We start from the raw sequence: 23,672 nt of genomic DNA on the forward strand, positions 1-23,672 counted from the left end.
TATTTTGTAAAGACCAAGAATTAGAGGCAGATGGTAAAATATTCTGGATGTTAACTAGTTTCCATGGGGATTACGACTTGATACTGTATAATTACTGGCTTATCTAAGAGAATACGTGATGATAGCGACAAATTGAGAATAGCCAGCCAGAGTCTAAATTCAATGTGAATCCATGTTTCCTCTATTACTTCCCCACTTCATTTCGTCCGTTTCTCCGCCTTCGCCGATTCCGGGGGTTTCCCCCACAATCTGGGGATCATTCTGACAGTCAAAAGTCCGAAAGCTGATAACAAATCTGAAATTGAAGTTCCAGCGGCAAATTATTATACCATATACCATTCTATACAAAGGCCGTCTTGACCAAGCGGAAATCCACTCAAAAGAAGATGGAGGTCGTGCGCTGATCAAGCTTTGCAAGTAGCCGGCTCGGAAAATTTCCCCTCCCAAGTGCCCTTTTCAAGACCAAATCTTCATCTATTCTACGCACTTTCCGCTTAGTACCTAGGTAGCTACGCTCTACCTAGGTATTTCCCATTCGCTATGGGCACCATTTCAGTCGATGCACTTAGCACTCAAATTGAAACCCAGTCAGTCCATCCTCCACCAGATATCACGCCATGGTACAAGCAGCGCCATCTTCTGAAACTAAACCTCACAATCATCTCCCTGGTTCTCTACTCGTCATCAAACGGCTATGACGGGTCCCTGATGAATGGCCTGCAAGCGCTAGACCAGTGGAAAGCGTTCATGAACAACCCAACCGGCAGCTGGTTAGGCTTGATAAACGCTGTGTACTGGCTAGGCTGCGGAGTTGGGTTTCCGGTCACAAGCTGGATAGCTAACAAGTATGGACGCAAGCTTGGCGTTTATATCGGATATCTCTTCTTAGCGCTCGGATGCGCTCTCCAGACAGCGGCTGGTAATGCTACGGCTTTCATCTTGGCTCGTATGTTCCTGGGATTGGCTGCCGCTCTGTTTTCGAATACGGCTCTTTTGGTCAATGAGATCGCGCATCCAGCTCATCGTGGATTGCTTAATTGTCTCTTCATGTCGGGCTGGTATATTGGTGGAACTGTCGCTGCGTGGGTTGTTTTTGCTACAAGAGATTACTCGAGTTCTTGGGCCTGGAGGCTGCCTTCTATCCTCCAAGCCTTAGTCCCTGTAATTGGGCTACCGGGCCTCCTGCTAGCACCCGAAAGCCCGCGGTGGCTCATCTCGGTAGGACGCGAAGACGAGGCACACCAGATCCTCGTGAACTATCACGCTGGCGGCGATGCCGATTCACCCTTTGCCAACTCGGAGTTTGAAGATATTGTTTCGGCCCTGTCTGCAGAGCGGGAAGCCCATCGCAACGGGAGTTATATCAAGATGGTAAAGACGCCCGGGAACCGACACCGTCTGCTGATTTCGGTAACGCTGGGATTGTTTTCTCAATGGGTTGGCAACGGAGTCATCTCCTACTACCTATCTCTTGTCTTAGACGCGGTGGGAGTAACCAAAGTCCGGGACCAAACCCTCATTTCAGCTTGCCTTCAAATCTGGAATCTGTGCTTCGCCGTTCTGGGCTCATATCTCATTGACCGACTAGGTCGCCGTCCTCTTTTCATGGCCTCTGCCGCGATAATGTTCGTCAGTTACGTGCTGGTCACGGCACTGTCGGGCTCGTTCGCAAACACCCACGACTCAAATATTGGCGCTGTCACCATCCCATTCCTCTATACCTTCTTCGCCGGTTACTGCATTGCCCTGTGAGTTTACCTTGACTGACAACCACGTTCAGTTTGCTAATTAGATCCCAGAACGCCTTTACTCACCTCCTACCCATGCGAAATCTGGCCATTCCAAATGCGCTCACGCGGGCTAGTAGTGATGTGGGTCTCCACCATCTGCGCAATCTTCTTCAACACATTTGTCAATCCAATCGCTCTGGCCGCGTTAGGCTGGAAATATTTCTTCGTATTCGTGGCTGTACTCCTAGCTTTCGGTTTCACGTCCTACTTCGTCTACCCCGAAACAAAGGGGTATCCCCTCGAAGCTATTGCCGTCTTATTTGACGGGCCGGATTTCTTGATTGCGGAAGATTCAAGGATAGAGGGGAGTGATTTCTCTGATTCTGCCGATGCTAAACACAAAGATTCCATTTGATCTATACTTTATATTTCATGTGATTGGTGGTAGTAACGACTCTCACTCACCTTAATCAGAAGAATTGTTCTCGTAGCCATGTATCTCCTGATATCCAATTGGTAACCTGCTGAGTCTCGTAGTTATCGGACTCTGACACACCCATCATCTCAGCAAGTCGTTGCGCACACGAATTCTTCGCATGCGTATACAGAGACAGCGACTTGTCAAGAACGCCACCGTTAGCCAATTCTCCCATCAGCGCTCTAGCCTCTTGAATCCGACTAATCATAGTATCGAGCAGCGCGAGAATATCCACCGTAGAGCGCACAAGTGCCGTGTCCCAGTTAGGATCATTCCGCACCGAGAGCTCGTAAACAACGAGCATTGCGCGCGCGAAGTGCGTGTAAAAGGGGATCGAAACCCGGGGCAATTCTGCTGAGGGAATATTACAGAAGTTGTCAATAGCAAGCTTAGCCGTCTCGAGGCATTGGTAGAGCAGTTCGAATTTCTGGAAATCAGGGGAGTTCTCAGTCGATTGGAGGAGACCGAAAGCGCTCAGTTCTGCGTAGTACATTGTAGCGAGGAGCACCTCTTTTTTGCACACCTATCGTCAGTTCTGTCACATCGCATTTGTCACATCGCACGGAAGATCTAGGTCACGTCACTTACCATCCTGCTGCAAATGCGGCGGTATGCGTACCTTGACAGCCATAATCTTCTGCTGAAGAAGCGTAACGAAGAATTCAGCCCGCGTGTCCATACTCACTCTAGTACTCTCGATCTCGCCAGCGATCCGCTGCAGCTGCACCTGATGAACAAGCATCTGGTCAAACGGACTATCCCGACTATGAGCCAGCACATCCATGCATTCATCCATATACAGAGTCCAAAGCATCGGATCCATCTGTCTCTGTCCCCAGTACGAAGAAGCGACCAGACTCATAACATAGCAGCCCAGGACAGCGCGTCTCTCCTCAATCGAGCGCGTCGGCACCGTCTTCCCAGATGATAAGACCCCATCTGCAAGCAACGATATCTGCTCTTGCGGAGGCTTTCCAAGACCGAGGTCGAAGACTATCGAGATAGCCAGCTGCATCCACCGTGACACCTTTGCCACAGTCCCGTGAAGCATGTGATCATACCCCCACACAATCCAGACGAGCAAACCCATGACCAGATCGAGATTTAAAGCGAGCGGATCGTCGTCGACGTACACGCGGTGCGTCAGAATCTGTTTAATCCGCGCGCCAAGGGCAAGTTTCGTCTCTGTGGCCTGCGACGTGACGTTCATAATGCAAAGAAGTGTAAAAGGTCTTTCTTGTTCTAGCCAGCTGGCGTTACATGGGACATAGACGTAGGGGAAGTACTTGAGCATTTTACTGCGGAAGTGAATGATGGCGTCGTCGGGGGTGATTTCTATACTGGGTAGGATCCACATTGAGAAAGTGGAATGCGCATTCATTGCACTTGGGGGTAGAGTCGAAAAGAGAGAGGAGCTTGGATTGAAATTGGCTCTGAGCGTGGTATTTGCTGGAGCTGTTAGGTAAGAGGCTATCTCGTCCAGCTTGCCTTCTAGGTGGTCGATGCGCGACGTCGAGCTCGTTCGTCGCACGTTGCTCAGTCGAGTCGATTTGCCCGGGATACATATTTTCTTCAAGCGGAAGCATCTTTCGCAGCCTGGATTATCGGTGCGAGAGACACATTTGCATTTTGACCTAGCGCAGTTCTGACATGCCTGTTCAAGTCAGAATGGGTTGTTTAGGTCAGAACTCGACGTCTACTCTTCGAGGGTTTGCAAGGTTGTGGCACACCTTTCCGTAAAGCTGGAAGCCGGAGCCGGAACTCTGAGTAGACTTCGTCTCCATGCTGAGCCCTGGACCCGTGGACAAGAGCGGCGTTCAGTGACCGTCTCCGTTTGAATCTGGTGAGAAATCGGAGTACGGGGGGCTTGGGCACCGATCATCGATGGATGTTTGAGCCTTGAATTTGCATGGGATCCCTGTCGGTGGCGACCAGCTGGCCATTTATGAGTCGCATTGGACCCGTAAATTGGATGTGTAGATTCCCATGCGAGTTTAGTTCATATGTCCGATTACGGACGTGTTTGCTTTTTTTTTTTTTTTTTTTTTTTTCGGGTCGATTCCTCCACTTTTCAGATTAGCAACTCTGTAAAGATTGTAGTTGAATATCAGTTCTGGCTGCTGTCACTTTTTTCCTGGTTATTCCCGTGATTCTGGCATCTTTCGTTGTAATCTTAGCGTGATCGGCTATACTGAGTATTGGGCATTCTGTCCAGGGCCAAGCGCTGTCTGGGGTTGACATGTGAGCAGCAGTGCTTGCTTTGACAGCCATAATGACCATGATAACTTTGAGAGTAATTGGGAACGTGAATCTTCTATAGGTTTAGAAGTGGTTGAATTCAACCACGTTCCCCAGAAGAGCCGCACTTGCATGGCTTTTTGGCTGCCTCGTGTAAGTTGTAGGTTTCCGAGGAAAGTGTATCGTCTCAAGGAACTCGTGGACGTTCATTACACCATCTCACGTGTTGGCACGCTGATAGTGGTCTATGGAGGGAGATGCTCGACAGCATCATACGTAGTACCACGTGAGACAACCAGGATTAATAAGGTTAAAGAGATCTCCGGTATCTCCAGGGCTTTTTGGTCAGGTTTATTAATTACTTCTTGCATTGCACTAATCTCGACTAACAATCCAAAGTTACTCGGGAAGTACTTTCTTCAGGAAACAGTACAAAGTAGTAAATCGAGGTCGAATTTCGGATTCGCACTAATTTTGATTTTTTAGATAGATCGAAGCCTTCCAGAACATCCTTCTTGTTTGGAGTCAAACGTCTAAAACGCATGACTTATTAGCTTAGACCCCATGGCCCAAATATCAGCCACCGCTTGTCTTCAAATGACATCCAAATGACTGCTGACATGCCCTTGCGACCTTCTTCACCACAGACTTCAATAGTCTCGAGCGGGGGTGGGGGGAAAAGGAGAACACGCTAAGTTGATCCTTTTAGATGAGCGTCTTGTCCCCCCTGATCAACCCAGATTCCAGGCATACAAGGTACAATAACGGGGTTGCTTCTCGGTAGATCTTTTCTTCAGACAATTTCTCAGATTCTTTTTCATTTCCCGGCTCATTTAAGCTGGCCAAGTCCAACATATCACATTGATCGCGCCAAGTCATTCACGACTCAAAACACTACTAAGTAGTGCTGGCTCCACGGAATAGGGGGAGGGAAAAAAGATAATAAAAAAAAAAGAAAAAAAAGGAACAGAAAAAACAGACAGCATGGAGAACCCAACAGTGACACTGCCTGTAGCCCCTGACGCTAAGACAGTGGTCACAGTACAGTTGCAAGGCCAAAATGATGCAGAAGAAGCGCCGCCAGTCCCGAAACGGCGTGGCTCAACGTTCATGAGCTTCGTAGCTTCAATCTTGGGTTCCAAGAGCCCGGTCACATTCCCGGTGGACCCACTAAAAAATAATGTGTGGCTTCTGGACAATACAGCCTACCAGTCTATAACTGACGCGGGCCAGTCGCAATGGCACGCAGAAGTCGTAGCCTGCATCTTTGAGAAAGAGGGTCGGAAAGAAATCGACAAGCTCGTAATCGAGATAGCCAGTTATCTAGGCTTGGATCCATCGGGCCAAGATACCGAGAGGACGCGCCAGCGTATCGCGCACAGAGTACAGCCCTTCCTAGACTTTGTCTCGCTGGGTGGATCCATCACGCTAGATGTCAAAGTCGAAAAGCCGCAGTCGCATCAGCTTGGACCGTCGGATCGCAACGGCATCATCACGCAGACAATCGAGCTGGACGGGAGCAATGTTGTAGACGGCACAGTCGTGCAGTCAACGCTGCAGAGTTTTCATTCAAATGGACCGGCGATGGCGACGAGATTCGCCGCGCCGGAGGGCTGGATTATTATCAGTGATATAGACGACACGATCAAACACACGATGACGATGCAGCCTTCAGGGATTCTGAGGACGACTTTCGTCGAAGAGCCTGTGCCTATAGAGGGTATGCCTGATTTCTACCAATATGTGCAGAAAGAGCTGCACCCGGCATGGTTCTACCTCTCTGCATCACCGTACAACCTGTACCCATTCCTGCACAAGTTCCTGCACGAGAATTACTGTCCTGGCACGTTGTTGCTGCGCGACGACTATGTCTTGAATATCAGCGGGTTGATCAAAGTGTTCACTGCGAATACGCAGCAGTATAAAGTTGGCCGGATGGATAAGATTCATGAGTGGTTCCCTAAGCGGAGAGTACTTGCTATAGGAGATTCTACGCAGAGAGACCCCGAGGCTTATGCGGAGATCTATCGTCGGTATCCGGGGTGGATTCATGCGATTTGTATTCGAAAGGTCTTTGATGTGGCGAATATGGATGAGAATAACAAGCCTGAGAGATTTGAAGCAGCTTTCAAGGATGTTCCCGATCATGCTTGGACTGTTTTCGAGGATCCGAAGGAACTGTATAGCTTTGTGGATGGGCTGGGGATGGAGGATCTTGCATTATAGATATCTACCACCTGCCTGCCATTGCTATTAATGGCTGAAGCCAAAGAGCCCTTGGCTTTTCTGTACAATTTTGGCATTGAACATATAATTTTACGCATTTGAATATCTAGTGTAAGTATAAGACGTAAGAGAGAGAGAGTATACTATGTGTGCGCCGTGTACTAGTATATTCATAGGCAGTTGAGCCAAGCCGTAAGAGTTGGCCCAAATCCTACTCAAAGAGGGCGGGTAGTGTGATGAATATTTCTCCATCATGCAGTGTAAGACTTGATTGAATAAGTTACGAGGAGAAGATAGTCAACCTTGGAAAGAGTATCACTTGTCAACCAAGGGTTGTGTTTGTTCTGTTTGGATAATTCGGCGTACTAATTTATGTGATGAAATGAGCCAGTAGCAGTGACTCTGAGCACATCAAAGCGGCGGCACCTGAAATAAGAAAGCCTCGTCATAGTAAATACCTACCTAGTCACGATATGCCACCACGAGAACGAACCTTGGAATAGGGCCTGAAACAACAGATACCAAATCGAACCTTGGAAGAGGTAAGAAACCCCCTCATTGCCGCTAAAAATGCCACCAAAATCACTTCTAATTGTGGCGATGCTGACACAAATGACAACAAACGTCACCATGAGAGAATAAAATGAGGTATAACAAGTGGCACAATATTCGTGGAAGGCAAAAAGCCACCTTGAGGGCAAAACAACGAGAACTAGATAATACTTTAGATCCCAAGGCGCATAGTCCTGTAGAATTACCCCGTGTAAACCCAGTCAAATCAAATCTACTAGGTTCCCATTCAGCACAGCATAGCATAGAGTCATGGTGGACGCAACCCTCGTGCCGCCACCGTTGCGGGTCGTGAACGAAGAAACTCAAAGAATCCCTTCGTCGATGAGAGCGCTCTACTACTCTCTAGCTCCGAAGATCCACATGGCATTGCAAGCACCACTTTCAGACGATGAGAGCGCATCCGATCAAGAAATAATCCCTCTCCCAGAACGCACTGTCAGTCCAGGGCCAGGTATCGTCCTCGACAAAGGTTTCCCGACACCACACCCCTCGCCAAGCCAATACCTGCTCAAAGTGCAAGCAGCAGCATTCTGCCAAGATGAGATGCGCCTCGTCAAGGCTCTCAATCCGGCCTTGACAACATCACAGATCCCACTGCACAGTATCTGCGGCACTATACTAAGGACCCCGACACAAGATCCAGATCGACCTCTTGGTGCACGGTACAAGGTTGGCGAATCAGTATTTGGGGTTGTGAGTTATATGCGCGATGGTGGAGCGGCGGATTTCGTCGTCGCGACCGAGAAAGAAGTAGCGCGCAAACCATCGAATATCACGGCGGCAGAGGGGGCTGCATTGGCCTTGCCGGCCTTAACGGCGTGGCAGGCGCTTTTCACGTTTGCTGGACTTGACCCTGACGCACCGACAAGGCAGGTAGAAGAGCTTGCTGGTGAAAATGAGGACGAGGGTCAGAGTCCGCCTGGCCGTCGCAAGAGCTTGTGGGAGAGCATTACCAATAAGGGCAGTGATAAGACCAAAGATGACGATGATGATGACGATGCCAATAAGCAGAAAAAGGGCCGGGCGCTTTCTATCGGACCTGTGGTTATAAAGATCGGGTCAGGTCAAGGTGATAGCAAGCCCAAGCCCAAGTCTAGAGAGAAGGGGGATGAAAAGAGTCAATTTGAACAGACCGACGAGGTTCTAGAGATACCGGAACATGATGACGATATCGGACCTAAAAATGAACGGGGCAGTGAGTTATTCAATACCGATATCTTCAAGGAGAGAGAAGATAAAATTGAGAGCCTCAAGACCAGCGGTGAAAATAAAGCGCCCAGACCTAAACTCGACGATCGAAAGAAAAGCCCCAAGGTGAAGTTCAGCGACCCAAAGCTAACTCCAAGTGTCAAATTCAGCGACTCAAATCCAACTCCTAATGCCAATGCCAATGCCAAGCCCACGTTAACATCCAAAGAGGAGGAACATAAACGTCGGTTCAGTTTGTTCCCAGGGGGAAACGCTAAAAAAGGTCTAAGCCGTCGATTCAGTTTGTTTCCGACAGGTAACAACGAGGGCGGCCATGGTCGACGACCAAGTATGTTCCCAGGTGTCGCGATCAAAAGAAACCACAAAGTACACCAGCTTCGAATCCTAGTCACAAACGCCCGAGACAGCGAGGTTGGTCGGGTAGCTGTGCAACTGTTACGAGCGGAGAAGCTCTTTCCAGAAATCACGCGGCCCTGGATCTGTGTCACATGTACAGAGGCCGAAGAAGCTGCGATCAAAGAGTGGGATATTGATGAGATCCTGATAATTCCTCATCTACCGACCCGTGAAGAGTGTGATCTTGGTGCTATGTTCCGGACCCGGCGGTGGAATCCTTGCGATATTGTGCTGGACTGTACCGGCGGAGAGGTATTTGAGATGGCTCATTCGCCTGATGTAATCAAGGACAACGGCTCTGTCCTTACATCTGTTGATCCGAGGCCGGCCCTGGAGGCTGGAAAGCCGGATACCGAGGAAACCTTGGAGAGACGGAAACGGGGAATACGCAGCCACTTTGTTCCCCCTAATCCTGATGATAAGGTGATGAGACGCATTGCAGAGTTAGTGGAGGCTAGTGAGCTTCGAGGTAGGCAGGAACAAGTTGTCTTTCTTGATAATGCAGCGAAGCTTTTGGAAGCAGGAGCAGCGGGTGCCGCTGGTGTTCGCCGGGGAGGAATGATGGTTGTCCGTGTCAATTAATCGAGCTGCGATTTAATTCGAGTAGATTTCCATACATAAATTCCAGATTTTCGCTGTTAATAGCTGAATTCCCGCTTGCAAACCAAATTATAAGCCGAGATATCCCATAAGAAAGAGAGAGAGAAAAAAAAGTAAATATATTGGGATGAAAAGAAAAGATTGAGAAATGAATCAGTATGGGAAGAAAGGTATAGGAAAGATACGCAGCGAGCTTTTCATATCAAACGCATCTTCAAGGATTTCAAAAACACGCGCATAGTGCGCCGAACGTTAAGGGTGCTGACCAAGTATGGGATGGAGCAAAAGTCAGCAATGTAATAAGCAGGTAGATCAAAATATCCCAGACAGCATGAATTTTTGCCCTGTTCGGTGCAATATCAAAAAACGCCCCCAATTCACTTCCATGACGAGCTACACGATTGGTAGAGGGAAAGGGCAACGGAAGACGGAAGGAAATTGAAAGAAGCATTGTATTAGTTCAAAACGGTCCAACCGTTTAAAGTAAAGAATCAAGCCTGGTAAAAACGCTCAAGCATGCGGCAACAATCTAGTAGAAGGTCAGCAAAGAGTATTAGCCATATTGAAGTAGTAATGATTACCTCCAGCTGAAGTTCTCGATCCTTGTTGCCACGAGTAACCTCATCATTGATCACCTGAGCCAGGTTGGCACCGATCGCCTGAGAGCCACCAGTCCGTCGGCCAAACGGCCATTGCGAATACTCCGCCAGCAGCTCATCCACCTGTGCAAAGGCTCTCTCGCGCGATTCGTGGCTCATAGTAACTAACGCATTCTCCAGCACGTTGGCCGCATATGCAGCGCAGACCATTGTCACGGTGCGAAGATAGCGGAACTCGGCATCCTCAGGAAGCCAAGGGGAAGGAGGGATGATGACAGTTCGGTTGCTGCAGATGTTGCGCACACGTTTGTGAATATCGTCCTTGGCACCACCGTCGGCCACGGGGTGCGTTGCCATGTCGAAGAGGAGGAAGTTTCGTTTCTCGGTTCGTAAAATGCCTTTATCCACAAGTCCCTTAGCCAAACGTTCGCGCACCTGTTTCAATTGGTATCCAATCTTCATCAAGTTCCATGTCTCGCCTATACAGGAGGTCAGTAAAATCAGCTCAAAAGATAAAACCGCCAGCATGAAGTCATACCACTCATCAAATCAATCCATGAGTTCACACTCATCTTCTCGCTCGATTTCATCATCTTCAGCGCCTCGTCCAGCAAGACTTCCCCAGTTAATGTGTCGTCAACAACCTCGATCACACGGTCAGCCAGGGGAAAGCGTCGCCGCGACGAATCCTTCTGCATACTTATCCGCCCGCGAAGCGCGAGTTCAATTACAATGCACCCTCGCAGGGCATAGGAGATGTTCTCGTTCCAGAAGGACAGGTAACCCTATCGCAGAAATACATAATTAGTCGGGCTCCAACAAATAAGGAATAAAAAAAATCCCCCATCTGCTTACCTGCTTGTCCTTTAAGCCCAGCAATAGAACTTCTTCCATTAAGGTAAGCTTCGGTTGTTTGCTCCGCTCCTCGGTCTCGCTGAGATCGCGGGGGTCAAATGCGATTTTGTGACCATTTTCTGCGCTGGTGTACGAAGTCTCTGGACCACGGTTCTCTACTGCTGAACCATTTTTTGACACAGGCGAGGATACTCGGCTGTCGTCTTGTTCGTCGGCAGCTCGACCGCCGCCACGTCGGCGAGTCAAGCCCCCGGCTGAGGACATTGGATTGGATTTAGGGGGTTACGGAACGGGGGAAGACGATAGGGATTGCGGAATCAAAGATGTCCTTTGTGAAAGCCGATCTGTGTACCGGTTCACAGAGAGCCGAAGTAGGCGTGGGAGTTGGAGATGTAAGAAATACCGCGTAGACAGAAAGTCTGCCGCCTGAGTGGAACCCCTCTCTGTCAGGGGAACCAGAGAATAAATGAGATTAGATTCCACAAGGACAGATCAATGGACCAGTCTTGAATGCGAAGAATTGTAAAATGTTAAATGAAGAGGCGGAGGGGGAATAAAGAGAAAAAAGGATGGGAAGTCAGTTTGCCCACTTGTGGCTCGTGGTTGCTGCGCCCGATAGAGCATAGTAGAGCCCCGGAGTTCATACTATTTAGATCTCATCAGTCCATTTCTTAGATTCCTCAGATTTACCGATGTATAATACTAGTTACCTACTTAAGTGCTTTCAATCTGTTTTCTACTACAAATATTTACATTTCGTCGCCTAAATAACATTGGAATTGTCGGAGAATATAGACAGTGGCGGATAAGCGCTTACTTGGGAAATGTTCCTCGCGCTCAATCTATATTGAGATTCGTGAAAAAAATACGCCTCTCAACCGTCATTGTTTCAAAATTGCATTCAACATGATATACACGATATAGGAACAGAGACAGAAAACAACGCACTAGTATGAATTTCAGCATACAGCACAGCGGGAGTCGTGGTGGTCACTCTATCGAGCGAACACCTCGACAGGCGCCAAAAGCCCATTCCTTTTTCTATTTGACCTCCAAATCCAGGCTCAAGGATTTTCAATTAAATATTTAGTGAGCTGCGCAAGAAAATTAGTAGCGTTCGACATTCACCGAAGAAGGGCTGACATACCATCGGGCTGAGCGAGGATGTACTCAACAGCCTTCTCAACTATTCACACGAAATACGTCAGTTGTTTGTCCATTACCTCCTGATCAATCGGAACATTCAAACTTACCACTGTGGATCTGGTCGGCCTCCTTGTCAGGGATCTCAAGGCTGAACTCCTGTTGACACAGTTAGCTTAACTGCCCCTCCAACCTTCTCTTAAGGGAAACTTGATCGCATACCTCCTCAATGGCCATCACGACCTCGACGGTATCCAAGCTGTCCAGACCAAGGTCGTTGGAGAAGTGGGAAACACCGTTGATCTGATAGTTGTTAATTGCTGTATATTTCGGACCAGACCTTATGCTAGCTAAGAGCTAGGCCGAAGTTTGCCGAAGGGTCGCATAGTTCGAAACTAACCTTGGAGGCGTCCTGGACCTATATTCCAGCTAGTTAGTATATATATTTGAGCAGATTGCGAGTTTGATACACGCGAGACAATGGAGATAACGAGCTGACGCACTTTGTCGAAGTTCTTAAGCAGGTTGACTATCCGGCCCTCAACCTCGGTCTTGGATAGACCAGCGGGAGCGGAGTAGAAGCGAGCACCCTGGGAGACGAAGCATGGAGTGAATTGCGAGGCGCGCGCAGCAATGGGGGAGCTGCGGATCTGGAAGGGAGCCGGGGCCTTGACGGTACGGGGAATGGAGGCCTTCAAGGACCGGACAATGGCGGAGCGGAACATGATGTGATTTGAAAGATCAAGGAAGCGCGACGGCTAGAGATCTAGAAATGAGCAGAGAAAATGAGGGGGGAGGGAGAGGAAGGAATTGGAGATGAGAGGAGACGGGGAGGAGGAGAGAGAAGAAGATGGTCGGAAGTGATGCATTGCAAAATCCTGCCCGCCAACCAATCATCGGGCGGTAGAAAGGAATGACCTAAGCATAAACCTGCAAACACCTCTCAACCTCACTCAGAGCTCATTCTCCCCTACCTTTTGTGTCTCTAGACCCTCCCCCACCCTCTCCTCTCACACCAGTTTCTGCTCCTCGCTTTAATAATGGCCTCTACCAGACAGGTCGCGAGGCTGGTCGCCTACCGTCGGTCTCCCTTCATGCCCATCGGCTCGACCGCAAACTTCTCTTCCTCGGTATCCCGCGCAGCAACCCCAGCTGGACCCCCTCAGCCCGGCTTCCGTATTGCCCCTCCCAAGCGTTGGGACCAGGGCGCCGAGTCTTCTCTCGACAAGGCCAGCAAGTACTTCCTTTTGGCTGAGATGTTCCGCGGCATGTACGTCGTGCTGGAGCAATATTTCCGACCACCGTAAGTCTACTATAGAAGCTCCTAGCATAAATATGGCACCTCCGCCAGATCTCAATTGGCTTCAATTGACTAATTTGAAACGCTCCCTCGTTGCAGTTACACCATTTTCTACCCATTTGAGAAGGGTCCCATTTCCCCTCGTTTCCGAGGTGAGCACGCCCTGCGCCGTTACCCCACCGGCGAGGAGCGCTGCATTGCCTGCAAACTTTGCGAGGCCATCTGCCCGGCCCAGGCCATCACCATCGAGGCTGAGGAGCGCGAGGATGGAAGCCGCCGGACGACCCGTTATGATATCGACATGACCAAGTGTATTTACTGTGGTTACTGCCAGGAGAGCTGCCCCGTGGACGCCATTGTTGAGAGTAAGTCTAACCCTAAACAGATCAGCTATGTTCAATTCAATCGACTAACATCTTGACCTCTTTATAGCCTCCAACGCTGAGTACGCCACGGAGACCCGCGAAGAATTGCTGTACAACAAGGAGAAGCTACTCGCCAACGGTGACAAGTGGGAGCCTGAGATTGCCGCCGCCGCTCGCGCGGATGCTCCTTACCGATAAACTGGCTTCGTGTCGCATTCTAGCGATCAATGAATGAAATAGTTGACTTCGCGGAGCAAGCCTACTCCCCAATGCGTCGTCAATTGGCGTATATGAAAAACTAGAACTGGGTTTAATAAACCCTCTACCACCCATCAACATCTTGTATATAACTCCCCCTCGACCTGTTTTTATCACCTCGTATCAGTCTACTCCCAAGAGAAGTGGTCTGTTTCACGTGGAAACTGACTGCTTTGTCTCTTTTTTCTTTCTTTTGTTCTGGAATCTAGCAGGTTTCTTATTTCTTAGTTCAAATCAATACGAACAAATATTCGGATAAGCTACGCGACCCCGCAACTTGGATGTTTTATACGTCCTGGACTAGTTATACCACGGCCTACTTCTGCGCCCTTAAGAAAGCCAGTTTTAATTAAAAAAAAATTTTGATTGTGTATTCACATGAAATAAGACAAAACGCTACCGATGCAAACAATAGACCATGACGGACGAAGTATGCTGCTGAAACAGCGCGAACACCAAACCCCTTTTAACCCCGAATGGATATCCCAGTTTGATGTCTGAAAACACTTTTCTTTTCTTTTTTTGGTTGATTGACATCTTCTCATAGTGATGTACAAGGTGAGATAGTCAAGAAGAACAAGGAAATGGATTCAAGAGAAGGTGTTTACTTCTTCTTGCCGCCGCCGCCAGGCTTCGACTTGAAGCTGCCTTCAAAACCGGGTCTACCCTTCTTCTTGCCGCTATTGCCACTGGGCTTCTTGCTCTTGCCCTTGTTGCCCTTCTCATCACGGCGCTTGCGAAGGTTCTCCTCACGCTTGTGTTGGCGTTGCTCTTTGTTGTGCGACACGGTGTCGATACGCTCACTCCACTCCCGAGCAGACTTCTTCTTGGCAGTCTCCTTGCGCTTAAGAGCCTTCTTGAGTAGAGAGGTATCGTCACGAACGCGCTCACCGTGAGCACGCTTCTTGGCGTTCAGCCAACGGTCCTTCTCCTCAATCTCGGCACGCTTGGTGGGGTCCATCTCGGCGAGACGGACCTTCTTGGCCTCTGCAGCCTTGAGTTGGGCGGCAGGGTCGGTAGGACCATTGCTCTTGTGTTTGTCAAGAACGCCGGTCAGTGATGCATCGGCATGTTGACCATCTGCAAAGACAACACGCCCGAAAGAGAAATTGTTGCTGGAAGAGCCAACCGACTCGGCGGGCGAGCGAGGTGAGGCAAGGAGGGATCCAGAGCCACCGGGTGAGAATCGACGGACCATGGCCTCGTCAGCCTTTTGTTGGGCCTCTTCGCGGGCTTTTTGACGTAGCTCCTTTTTGTGTGATTTGCGTTGCTCGGCCTTTTGTCGGCGGGCTTCAATCAGCTCGTGGCGGTTGCGTGCGGGCTGTCCGTTGAGACCGTCTGCGCAGCGGGCTGCCCGAAGTTCATCAAGTCGTTTTTGTAGACGTTGCTTGAGATTTTCCGATGTGGTTCGGAGAGGCTTGGGCTCGGATGACTTGGCGGAGGAGGTGGGAGGAACAATAGAAGAAATAGATGAACTACCTGACTGGTCGTTCGAGGCGTCGTCAGGAGTAGATGAGTCGGTGGAGGTTTGTTCAGGCTCGTCCTTGAAATCAATTGAGAAACCTTCTTCCACAACACCATCCTCGATATCGTCACCGTCTTCGTTGTCGGAATCCTCAACTTCAGCGGCAGCGGGAGTGGAAGCGGGCTTCTGCTCGGTCTTCTCAGTCTTGGTCTCAGTCTTGGTCTCGTCTGCGTCGGCGGATTTCTCGGTTGACTGAATTTTTTCCTTTCGGGCAGCCTCCTTTGCCTTCTTCTTCTCTTTCTGAGCGGCCTTCTTCTGGTTGGCCTTCTCCTCCTTGAGCTTTTTGCGAGCCTCGGCTTCCTCTGACTTGGCGGTGGCATCGATTGCAGACTTTTCGACCTGCTTCTGCTTCTTGGCCTTTTCGCCCCGGGTCAAACCCTCTCGGGGCATTTCAGAGCCGAGTTCCTCCTCAGACTCGTCAGTCTCGATGATGCCATCCTCACGCTTGCGTTTACGCGCCTTCTCATCCATGACGTCCTTAGCGGTCTTCGCAGCCTCGGGATCAAGTTTAGCTCTCTTAGCCTCGCGAGCCTGCTCCTTAGTTTGTTTTTTCTTTTTCCATTGATCCTACAAGAGGAAGAAATTGGTCAGAAAGAAGAAAAATGAAGCGGGAGACTTGAAAACAAAAGCTAAGAAGGATAGAGGAGAGAGAGGGCACATACGGTAGTGTCGTCGCCGTAGTAGTACTTAGCGGGGATTAGGGACAAAAGGCCATCGAAAGCCTGAGCATGGCTGCGCAAGCGGTCCTGGAATCAATCAGCATCCAGAGAAAAACTAGAAATTGCATCTTGACATACCCCGATATCATCCATTTTGTTGTAATCCTTGTAATAATCGACTGGCCGTAGTAAATCGACGTCGTCCGGATCACTAGAAAAAAATTGTGAGCAAATCTCCGCTTGGTCTTCACCGCCCGCACAAAAATTTGGTCTGTGAGTTGGTCCGTGCACTCACCTTATGAGGTACAGTCGCGAACAATTGACAAGTATTGGTGTCATTATAGAAGAATTCTGGAGTATGATAGGAAAAAGAAGTTGAATTCATTTCAACTTTGAACTTTGAACTTTTCGTGGGTTTTATCACTGTCGTTGACTACTGCACTTCCACTTCCACTTTGACTTCCTCTTTCGTCCACATCAACAAAAGCCCTTATTCAGCAATATGAGAGACATTTAGCAGCTGGAAGCTGTCTAAACTAGATTACATGCCTGACTCTAAATAAATGGATTAATGACGTGGATTTTTAAATGTACTATAAATCCAATTAGATTATCAACTACATTATATTCAACCTTCACAGCACAGCAATTTTTAGAATAATGAATGACCCTGATAAAATTGCGATTGATACATTGGATGCCATTTAAGATATAGTGCTATGAATGTCCGATCAAAGACAGACCAACTGATTCTATTAGATATCATTCAAAAGCATAGCTACGTTAACGCTTCAACCGGTCATCTGATGGCCCTCGGTGGTGATCAAACACGATTTCGGATTTTGAGTCATTCCGCTAGTAAACACACAGAAATCAGGTGCTTGTTGGCTTTAGTTGAAGAAAAGAATGCCCCGCCAGTTCGCCTGCCATTTTTCTCACGTCCGGATGCCAGAAAAGCTTTTCCCAAGCTTTTCTTTTGCGAGATCTAGAAACGCTTCCCTCTTCTCTCCCTCAAGGAGTGATATTGTGTCGCCTAGTTTCCGGTCGGGAATCATGTCGCCATAGAGGGAGTGACCTGAGATATTTCGTGAGTCTAGGAATTCATTCAAGATAGGAAATCCAGTAATACCATTATTGTTGAAGAATGGCCCACAAAAGTAGACATCCGCCGTCTCGCAAACTCTGCCATCTTCTCGTCTAAGAGGTTCCGGCCATGAATACTCTCGCATACCTAGGTGTATTAATACTGTTGTGTAACCTCTGGAGTAGGTGGACCGATTAGGGCTAACATTTCGGCGAGGTGTAGTTTAGCGTCGAAGCGACCTTTTTGACCATGAATATGCCGAGATAGCTCTTTGCCTTTGATCATATCCCACAACTGATTTAGTGTTAGTGGATATAACAGCTTTGGAGGAAAACTGGACGCGTCAGAGCACCAAGATTCCATATATCTGCAGGCATTTGTCATCCATTACCTAGTATAATCTCTGACACCCGATAGTGGTCTGGCTGGATAGGCCAGATGCCCCAGTCATCGTCTGCCTCAAGTCTGGCTGCTAGGCCAAAGTTGACAAGCCGCGGTATACTTCTCAGCCTTTTGAGGGGCCCGAATTCATTATGAGACTGATTCGCTGGTCAGCCTGGCGAATCAATCTTGAAAGCCATTGGCATTTCAAGCTGAGAATCCATGAAATCAGCAAGCACGGTTGGATCGTCAAAGCGCCGCTAATATGTTGGCAATGGCTCCCTCATAGGCAGATATACAAGACATAAATGAAAACTTTCTGGGCCGGCTATGGGAAACGGTTTCTTGCGAAAAAGAGGCAAAGAAATGAGGACTGAATGGCCTTACAGTATTCATTACAGAGTTACTCCCCATAAGCCGATGGGAAGATGTGATATCAATAGTTGCCGCAGTAGAAGAAAATCATGGCTTTCCGAGCACGGCTAACATTAGTTCTCGTTTGCGGTCCTCCATCCGTATTGGATTCAACTCTTACACTTTCGTTAGTATCTACAATAAGTATGTTGGAGGCTGATTTCTAAAGATGATTAAATTGTAACCATATATGTCATATGATATTGTTGCAACAAGAGGCAAGCAACGATCAACTTCGTGCAAACATGGAATTGTAAGGGCTGTCGTATTGTGCAGTTTTAGCGTATACCAAAGTGGACTATAATATATAGATGTGAGTGGCTAAGTGGCTAATGTATCTGACCAGGGGATAGTCCCAATACGGCTTATGTCTGAAAATCCCAAAAACTGTCGTACAGGTTTTAGTACCTTAGTAGGAGCGAGTTTTTGCCAAACTTTTACAAATCTTGCTCTTTTTTCCCTTCGTTGTAATGATCACCAAGCTCATTATATGACTTGGAAAATACTTCACTTTTGTCTTTTGCATCGATCACTTCCTAACATCTATGAAATAAATAGATATTATCAGTAAACGGATGATACTATGCATTAGCCAAACTTATTATGTAGTTGTGTGCAGATGAAAAGGTAGCACCCCAATTTCACCCTATCTATTGTGCACTCACCAAGGCGATACACACCTGACTATGGTAGCTTTATAGCTCACTTTTATAGTTATTTCACCACATACGACCACAGGGTGTCCCGTCCGCTAAGGCGTACTTAAGCCACCTATGGAACGCGGCCAATAGTCCAAAAGCCCCTAACACCTAGCTCACCCTAAAGCAGTGATAGAACTGTCCTTAGGGTGAGGGGAATAGATAAGGCGAATTAGGTTGAAGAGCGAATAAGAAAGGGGGAACGATAGGTAAATGGCGGATGAATGGTGGAATCAGCATTCCAAGCGTTGGAAAGCTTTCAGCTCCGTTGCCAGATCGTTTTCATCCTCATCAGAGGACTCCTCTTGTTTGAAACCATATAGGCGTGAAAATAATTCCAACTCCATTCTGACGTTAGGTCGAGGCCCAGACTGGATCGTGCCGATCATATCGCTTCCAGGAGGTAAATAATGCTCCCAAATAGGCTCGGCTGCCGCCCGCATGTTCTTCAGGACACATTGGTGAAAGTGCCACCGTAATAGTTGAGGTGAGACTGCGTCGGGGTCACCGGGAATTCGGCAAGCTGGTGATAACTATTTACCGTCAATGCGGTGTCAATCCCACGCGAGATGAGTGATTTTGTAGTTATTATCAGGGTTGATTCCAATTTGGAACAAATCAAACTCCTGATGAAGCGTGTAGTCCATTAGCAGCCCATTCTGACAGGAGTTGATTGGGGCATTCGTCGTACCCTGAGGGTGATAATTCGTGATATACCGGTCAAAATTCTCGGACACAAAGACTGACTCACTAGCTAAAGAGAAAAACGTGGGCCGCAGCGAGACCTGTCAGAAATCTTCAAAGTCTTTGGGAATTATGAGACCAGTTAAAACGTACCCTCGATCTCGCTGGCGAACCTGGTCACAAAACACCTGTTGAGCAGTATTTTTAAAGGACAAGATGCGATCAATAGTGACCTCATTGTTCAACACGATCGGGCCATCACAAAAAACATTATAATCCTTCTTTGGCAACCGGTAATTATCCCGACGGACAATTTCATTTGTCTCCTTCATGCGTAGTTTGACGGGCAAGGTGAGAATAAGGTATACATTCTCGAGAAACATGTAGGCGTCGTTCTTGGACACTGAGCCATTTTGATAAAATCCACCAAGGTATTCGCCGGACGTACCTTGATAAAATTTGACGTTTTTTGGGATCGGCATTGTGAAAACGTTTTATGATAAATCTACAACTACTACAAAATAAAAACCCACTCTCTGTGGTGAGACCCGGCAGTAACTGTCAGCCGGCCCACTGGTGTGGAGAAGCACTCGACAATGTGGGGTTGACCTCTAGTATGACTAAAGGGGAACAACAAACCTTTGACCTATAACTAACTAGTTACCAACACTATATTATATAATCTCAAGTTTAGTTGATTACAGCATATACGACCACTCTTGTATCTCCATTTCTATCATGATCCCTATATGATTATCCCTAAATCATGGCAGTTCATTCTTGTTCGCCTCCCAAGTCAGATGCGGAAGGAGTTATAAATGCAGCTGCCCGTGGTGTCTGAGCATATAAATCTCGATTTGATTCCTTTACGATAGACATAGTGCAGAGGAACCTCATCAATTGGGCTGTACAGGCCAGTATATGTGAAATGATTCCGTCGAGTGTAGCTAACTAATAAGTAAAGGCTCTGTATGTCCAATCTCGTTAGACAGACCGTCCACCCAGCTACTGGCTGAAAAGCTCTATGGGTTAACCGCTCCACGATCAAGTTTATTGTGGGCTTGGACAAGGTCGAGAGTAACTCGATTCTCAACTACCTGTTTGATGTGTATGAGAGGAATATTGATATCCAAGTTCGGTTCAAGTGGACACCGCGAACTTCGGCTCTTTGGGATAATCGAATCACTATTCACAATGCTTCTTGGGACTATGAAGGAAATGAGCCAATAAATGGAACGAGAATGACTAGTTTGGCAGAGAAGCCTTACTTTAAAGCGGATGCACAAAACTAACGCCACACATAAGGCTGAAGCTAACAAAACAAAAAATGCTGTAGCTAACAATAGTAACCGGTGATTGAGGTGATTGAAGTGCTTGGGCTTGGTCCTTTGCAAGCCTACCGCCCAATCAAAAAGCATTTGTCATCTGGCTATCCTGATCCTCTTCATTCGTAGGTAGCATTGTTGGACCGAGGTTCATGCCAGTGGCATTGTATCTTCCCGATGCCCGGGCAAAGATGTGTGTAATGTGGCTGACGATCTGCCGGTTGTCAATGTCAAGACCCCAGTTAAAGATTCTGCTCATCCACTATACAAACTGATAATTAGCAATGATTCATGAATAAGAATAAATCATAAGTCGTCATACCGTCATATCTTCTCTTAAAATGAGGAAGTCCCATGATCTCCCGTCGGTCACAATGCTCCAAATTTGTGTACTGAGGCCTTGAGCTATCCGTTCATGTAGTGCCATTACTATCCATAAGTTAGTTTGCCGTCAACATAGCTAAAATCACTATTGCTTACCCATGTATCCAAGGCACTGGGACTGGCCTGAACTAAAAGTTTCATGATACTTGGCCTCAACCATGACCAGATTTGTGGTCGGATCCTTCGGGTTTCCGATCTCACCCTCTCGTGAGTACCACACCGCGTAGTCCACGATACCGGAAATAGTGCAGGCTTCCAAGCGCTCTGTTACTGGGTGATTTATCTGCATGTGGCACTCGTACTGCAAATGCAGTGACTTTGCAGACATATATGATGCATCAGATGGCGCACGGCGAATCGAGCCTGACCGGGGCCGTGGGATCTTGCTTGCTGAAACCTTCAAGGCATCCGCCGCATGCTTGAACTGCGCAAGGGTCATCAGAATGACATGGTCAATCTTGCTTCCACACAACACCTCTGTCGCTGGAGAGTCATCTGCTACATATTTATATTCTGCGAGGACAGAATCTAGTCATTCTTGATTAGGAGTAGATCATCAATGCGGCAAACTATTCGACTTACAGATCTGGTCTGGCATCTTGATGTTGACAATACGGGAAAGTTCATTTCCTATCTTCAATGATAGACTGAATTTGGTCCGCAAATCTTCCATTGTAAGCTCCCCAACAGCCAAATTCTTCGGCTTCTCTTTGAGCTCTGCAGCAGCATTGGATAGTTTGAGAATTGTGGCATGCACTCTATCCAGGTCGTTGTTTATCAAGTGTTCTCTAGCCTGGCTCGCGAAGTTTTCGATGCGTTTCGCGATGCGCTTAACCTTCTTCATTTGGAGGCTGGTAGCTGAGCAATATACTAATATCGTGGGGATTGAAAAACTTTGGGGGAATGCTGAAAATTTGAAAAATAGAGCAACTATGAGCATACGGACGACCAGGCCTAGTGTCCCCTGAATTTAGACTAGCGGAAGTAAATTATGTAAATTATGTAAATATTTAAGGGCCTTATTATTTAATTATTGAGGTCATCATCTTTTTCTCTCTTCACCGTCAAATTCAAAATACATTTTTTTTCTCTTCTTACAGTCTACGGACTACAACTGTACCACGCATCTATGACTGATACGAAAAACGAGCCCAAAATGGCGAACACCAATAGCGACAACTTCCGACGTGTTTTAGATACCTTCAACCTTCAGCGAAATCAAAATGCTCTGCCTATGTTAGACGCCCACCGACCTCCATATTCCTGATCATCTACGTAAGTTTCATCGACATTTTCCGTGGAGAGTGATCGGTCTCTGATAATTCACTAGTCGCCACGTGGGAGAATGTGGACTATCTCACTGAAGACGATGGCTCAAATCAAATGATACACGTGAGGATATATTCGCTTCTACTGCTTCAGTCTGCGAGAACTCTTCGGGAACAAGAGGCATCTGGCCGACCTGTCAGATGTCACTGGGATTTCAAGATGGAAATCACTTGCCCTGATGTAGATGGCATCGGCCAGCCTTCGACGAATATCATGGATTAGGTGTTTTGGTACGGAGCATATGATGAGCTCGAAACGAACCTGATTGTCATGAGCACTACACGGCTTAGTCGACAGCCTTGGGAGCTACTTCTTAATATGGCGAAGATCCACAAAGCTCGCAAGATGGCAGGCAGAGATGCAAACCTCCACGGTATCCTGACAGATGCCAAAACATGGACCTTTCTACACCTCACCAATGATAATAAGGTAAGTGAAGTTTATGCTTATTATTCCTAATTATACTAATGATCTTAGTACTCTGAAAGGATATTACATTGGAACGGCGAGCGAGATCAGATCTACGGTCTAGTTCAAACAATTGTCGACGCTGCCATTGATTCTTTTCGTGACACCGTCGAGCCGCGTTTATCTCGGAATTCTCAGCTGCCAACAGTCAGTCGGATCAGTGGCTATACCATCAGAAATATCCCTGACCCTAAGGCTAGAGCAACTGACAGCAAAAGTGACTACTAAAAGAGGAGCTCATAGCGATTTGCATCGTGGGAGTCCCGGGCCGGATTGTGATCGCTGTCAGTGTCCTTACTGCTTATTTTACAAGCTATGGTTTTTGTTTGCAGAGCGGGTCAAGCTTCACTTGCTGGGCTAAGTTACTCCTTTGCTTTCCCACTTGTCACCCCAGGTCAGAAAATTAAAAGAAATGTTGTCCGGGTGCTACTATTACTGGATCAAATATGTTATGTGATATCGTGAGATATAATATTTATTATACAAGCCAGAATGTAAAATAAAATAAATACAGCAATACCGTAACTAGTGGGCCTTCTATTTAGAGATTAAAGATATTTCTGTTGTGGGTTCTAAGCTCACCCGGGCTCACCCATATCACCCCCTAAGGAGAGTTCTATTGCTGCTTTAGGGTGAGCTAGGTGCTAAGGGCTTTTAGACTATTGGCCGCGTTCCATAGATGGCTTAAGTACGGCTGAGTTGGAAGCCCTGTCCTTTACACACTGTGGTCATATGTGGTAGAATGATTACA

General features: G+C 47.6%; 13 protein-coding genes across 13 annotated transcripts; 5 read left to right on the top strand and 8 right to left on the bottom strand.

Moving 5' to 3' along the window:
- Nucleotides 1–540: 540 nt before the first annotated feature.
- On the top strand, nt 541–2,145 carry N7495_001641 (uncharacterized protein; the record flags this gene model as incomplete). The annotated part of the gene is made up of 2 exons (XM_057204311.1): nt 541–1,748; nt 1,800–2,145. 2 exons carry the CDS (start codon nt 541–543, stop codon nt 2,143–2,145), a joined length of 1,554 nt encoding a protein of 517 aa, XP_057068384.1.
- Nucleotides 2,146–2,200: 55 nt separating this feature from the next.
- N7495_001642 (fungal specific transcription factor domain-containing protein) lies at nt 2,201–4,090 on the bottom strand (the record flags this gene model as incomplete). Its single annotated transcript, XM_057204312.1, has 3 exons — nt 2,201–2,681; nt 2,793–3,725; nt 3,909–4,090. The coding sequence occupies 3 exons, from the start codon at nt 4,088–4,090 to the stop codon at nt 2,201–2,203; spliced, it is 1,596 nt and encodes a 531-aa protein (XP_057068385.1).
- A 1,340-nt stretch (nt 4,091–5,430) lies between these two features.
- Nucleotides 5,431–6,672, top strand: N7495_001643 (phosphatidate phosphatase App1 family protein; the record flags this gene model as incomplete). The annotated part of the gene is made up of 1 exon (XM_057204313.1): nt 5,431–6,672. The coding sequence occupies one exon, from the start codon at nt 5,431–5,433 to the stop codon at nt 6,670–6,672; it is 1,242 nt and encodes a 413-aa protein (XP_057068386.1).
- Nucleotides 6,673–7,494: 822 nt separating this feature from the next.
- On the top strand, nt 7,495–9,432 carry N7495_001644 (uncharacterized protein; the record flags this gene model as incomplete). Its single annotated transcript, XM_057204314.1, has 1 exon — nt 7,495–9,432. One exon carries the CDS (start codon nt 7,495–7,497, stop codon nt 9,430–9,432), a length of 1,938 nt encoding a protein of 645 aa, XP_057068387.1.
- A 496-nt stretch (nt 9,433–9,928) lies between these two features.
- N7495_001645 (GOLPH3/VPS74 family protein) lies at nt 9,929–11,168 on the bottom strand (the record flags this gene model as incomplete). The annotated part of the gene is made up of 4 exons (XM_057204315.1): nt 9,929–9,979; nt 10,032–10,528; nt 10,588–10,834; nt 10,905–11,168. 4 exons carry the CDS (start codon nt 11,166–11,168, stop codon nt 9,929–9,931), a joined length of 1,059 nt encoding a protein of 352 aa, XP_057068388.1.
- Nucleotides 11,169–11,990: 822 nt separating this feature from the next.
- Nucleotides 11,991–12,772, bottom strand: acpA (acyl carrier protein; the record flags this gene model as incomplete). The annotated part of the gene is made up of 6 exons (XM_057204316.1): nt 11,991–11,998; nt 12,052–12,090; nt 12,158–12,206; nt 12,270–12,350; nt 12,448–12,465; nt 12,551–12,772. 6 exons carry the CDS (start codon nt 12,770–12,772, stop codon nt 11,991–11,993), a joined length of 417 nt encoding a protein of 138 aa, XP_057068389.1.
- A 315-nt stretch (nt 12,773–13,087) lies between these two features.
- On the top strand, nt 13,088–13,910 carry N7495_001647 (NuoI/complex I 23 kDa subunit family protein; the record flags this gene model as incomplete). Its single annotated transcript, XM_057204317.1, has 3 exons — nt 13,088–13,350; nt 13,447–13,712; nt 13,780–13,910. 3 exons carry the CDS (start codon nt 13,088–13,090, stop codon nt 13,908–13,910), a joined length of 660 nt encoding a protein of 219 aa, XP_057068390.1.
- A 664-nt stretch (nt 13,911–14,574) lies between these two features.
- Nucleotides 14,575–16,493, bottom strand: N7495_001648 (putative 60S ribosome biogenesis protein Rrp14; the record flags this gene model as incomplete). The annotated part of the gene is made up of 4 exons (XM_057204318.1): nt 14,575–16,062; nt 16,158–16,241; nt 16,293–16,365; nt 16,450–16,493. 4 exons carry the CDS (start codon nt 16,491–16,493, stop codon nt 14,575–14,577), a joined length of 1,689 nt encoding a protein of 562 aa, XP_057068391.1.
- Nucleotides 16,494–17,394: 901 nt separating this feature from the next.
- N7495_001649 (protein kinase domain protein) lies at nt 17,395–17,925 on the bottom strand (the record flags this gene model as incomplete). The annotated part of the gene is made up of 3 exons (XM_057204319.1): nt 17,395–17,532; nt 17,649–17,785; nt 17,919–17,925. 3 exons carry the CDS (start codon nt 17,923–17,925, stop codon nt 17,395–17,397), a joined length of 282 nt encoding a protein of 93 aa, XP_057068392.1.
- A 1,039-nt stretch (nt 17,926–18,964) lies between these two features.
- On the bottom strand, nt 18,965–19,174 carry N7495_001650 (HNH endonuclease-domain-containing protein; the record flags this gene model as incomplete). Its single annotated transcript, XM_057204320.1, has 1 exon — nt 18,965–19,174. One exon carries the CDS (start codon nt 19,172–19,174, stop codon nt 18,965–18,967), a length of 210 nt encoding a protein of 69 aa, XP_057068393.1.
- Nucleotides 19,175–19,285: 111 nt separating this feature from the next.
- N7495_001651 (HNH endonuclease signature motif containing protein) lies at nt 19,286–19,897 on the bottom strand (the record flags this gene model as incomplete). The annotated part of the gene is made up of 2 exons (XM_057204321.1): nt 19,286–19,481; nt 19,569–19,897. 2 exons carry the CDS (start codon nt 19,895–19,897, stop codon nt 19,286–19,288), a joined length of 525 nt encoding a protein of 174 aa, XP_057068394.1.
- Nucleotides 19,898–20,822: 925 nt separating this feature from the next.
- Nucleotides 20,823–21,968, bottom strand: N7495_001652 (uncharacterized protein; the record flags this gene model as incomplete). The annotated part of the gene is made up of 4 exons (XM_057204322.1): nt 20,823–21,002; nt 21,063–21,169; nt 21,221–21,652; nt 21,707–21,968. The coding sequence occupies 4 exons, from the start codon at nt 21,966–21,968 to the stop codon at nt 20,823–20,825; spliced, it is 981 nt and encodes a 326-aa protein (XP_057068395.1).
- An 803-nt stretch (nt 21,969–22,771) lies between these two features.
- Nucleotides 22,772–23,149, top strand: N7495_001653 (uncharacterized protein; the record flags this gene model as incomplete). Its single annotated transcript, XM_057204323.1, has 2 exons — nt 22,772–22,882; nt 22,931–23,149. 2 exons carry the CDS (start codon nt 22,772–22,774, stop codon nt 23,147–23,149), a joined length of 330 nt encoding a protein of 109 aa, XP_057068396.1.
- Between the last annotated feature and the right edge of the window lie 523 nt (nt 23,150–23,672).

This window comes from Penicillium taxi (genome assembly GCF_028828555.1).
Source record: "Penicillium taxi strain IBT 34144 chromosome Unknown utg000001l_segment0_segment0, whole genome shotgun sequence".
In the NCBI taxonomy this organism is placed as follows: Eukaryota; Fungi; Ascomycota; class Eurotiomycetes; order Eurotiales; family Aspergillaceae; genus Penicillium; species Penicillium taxi.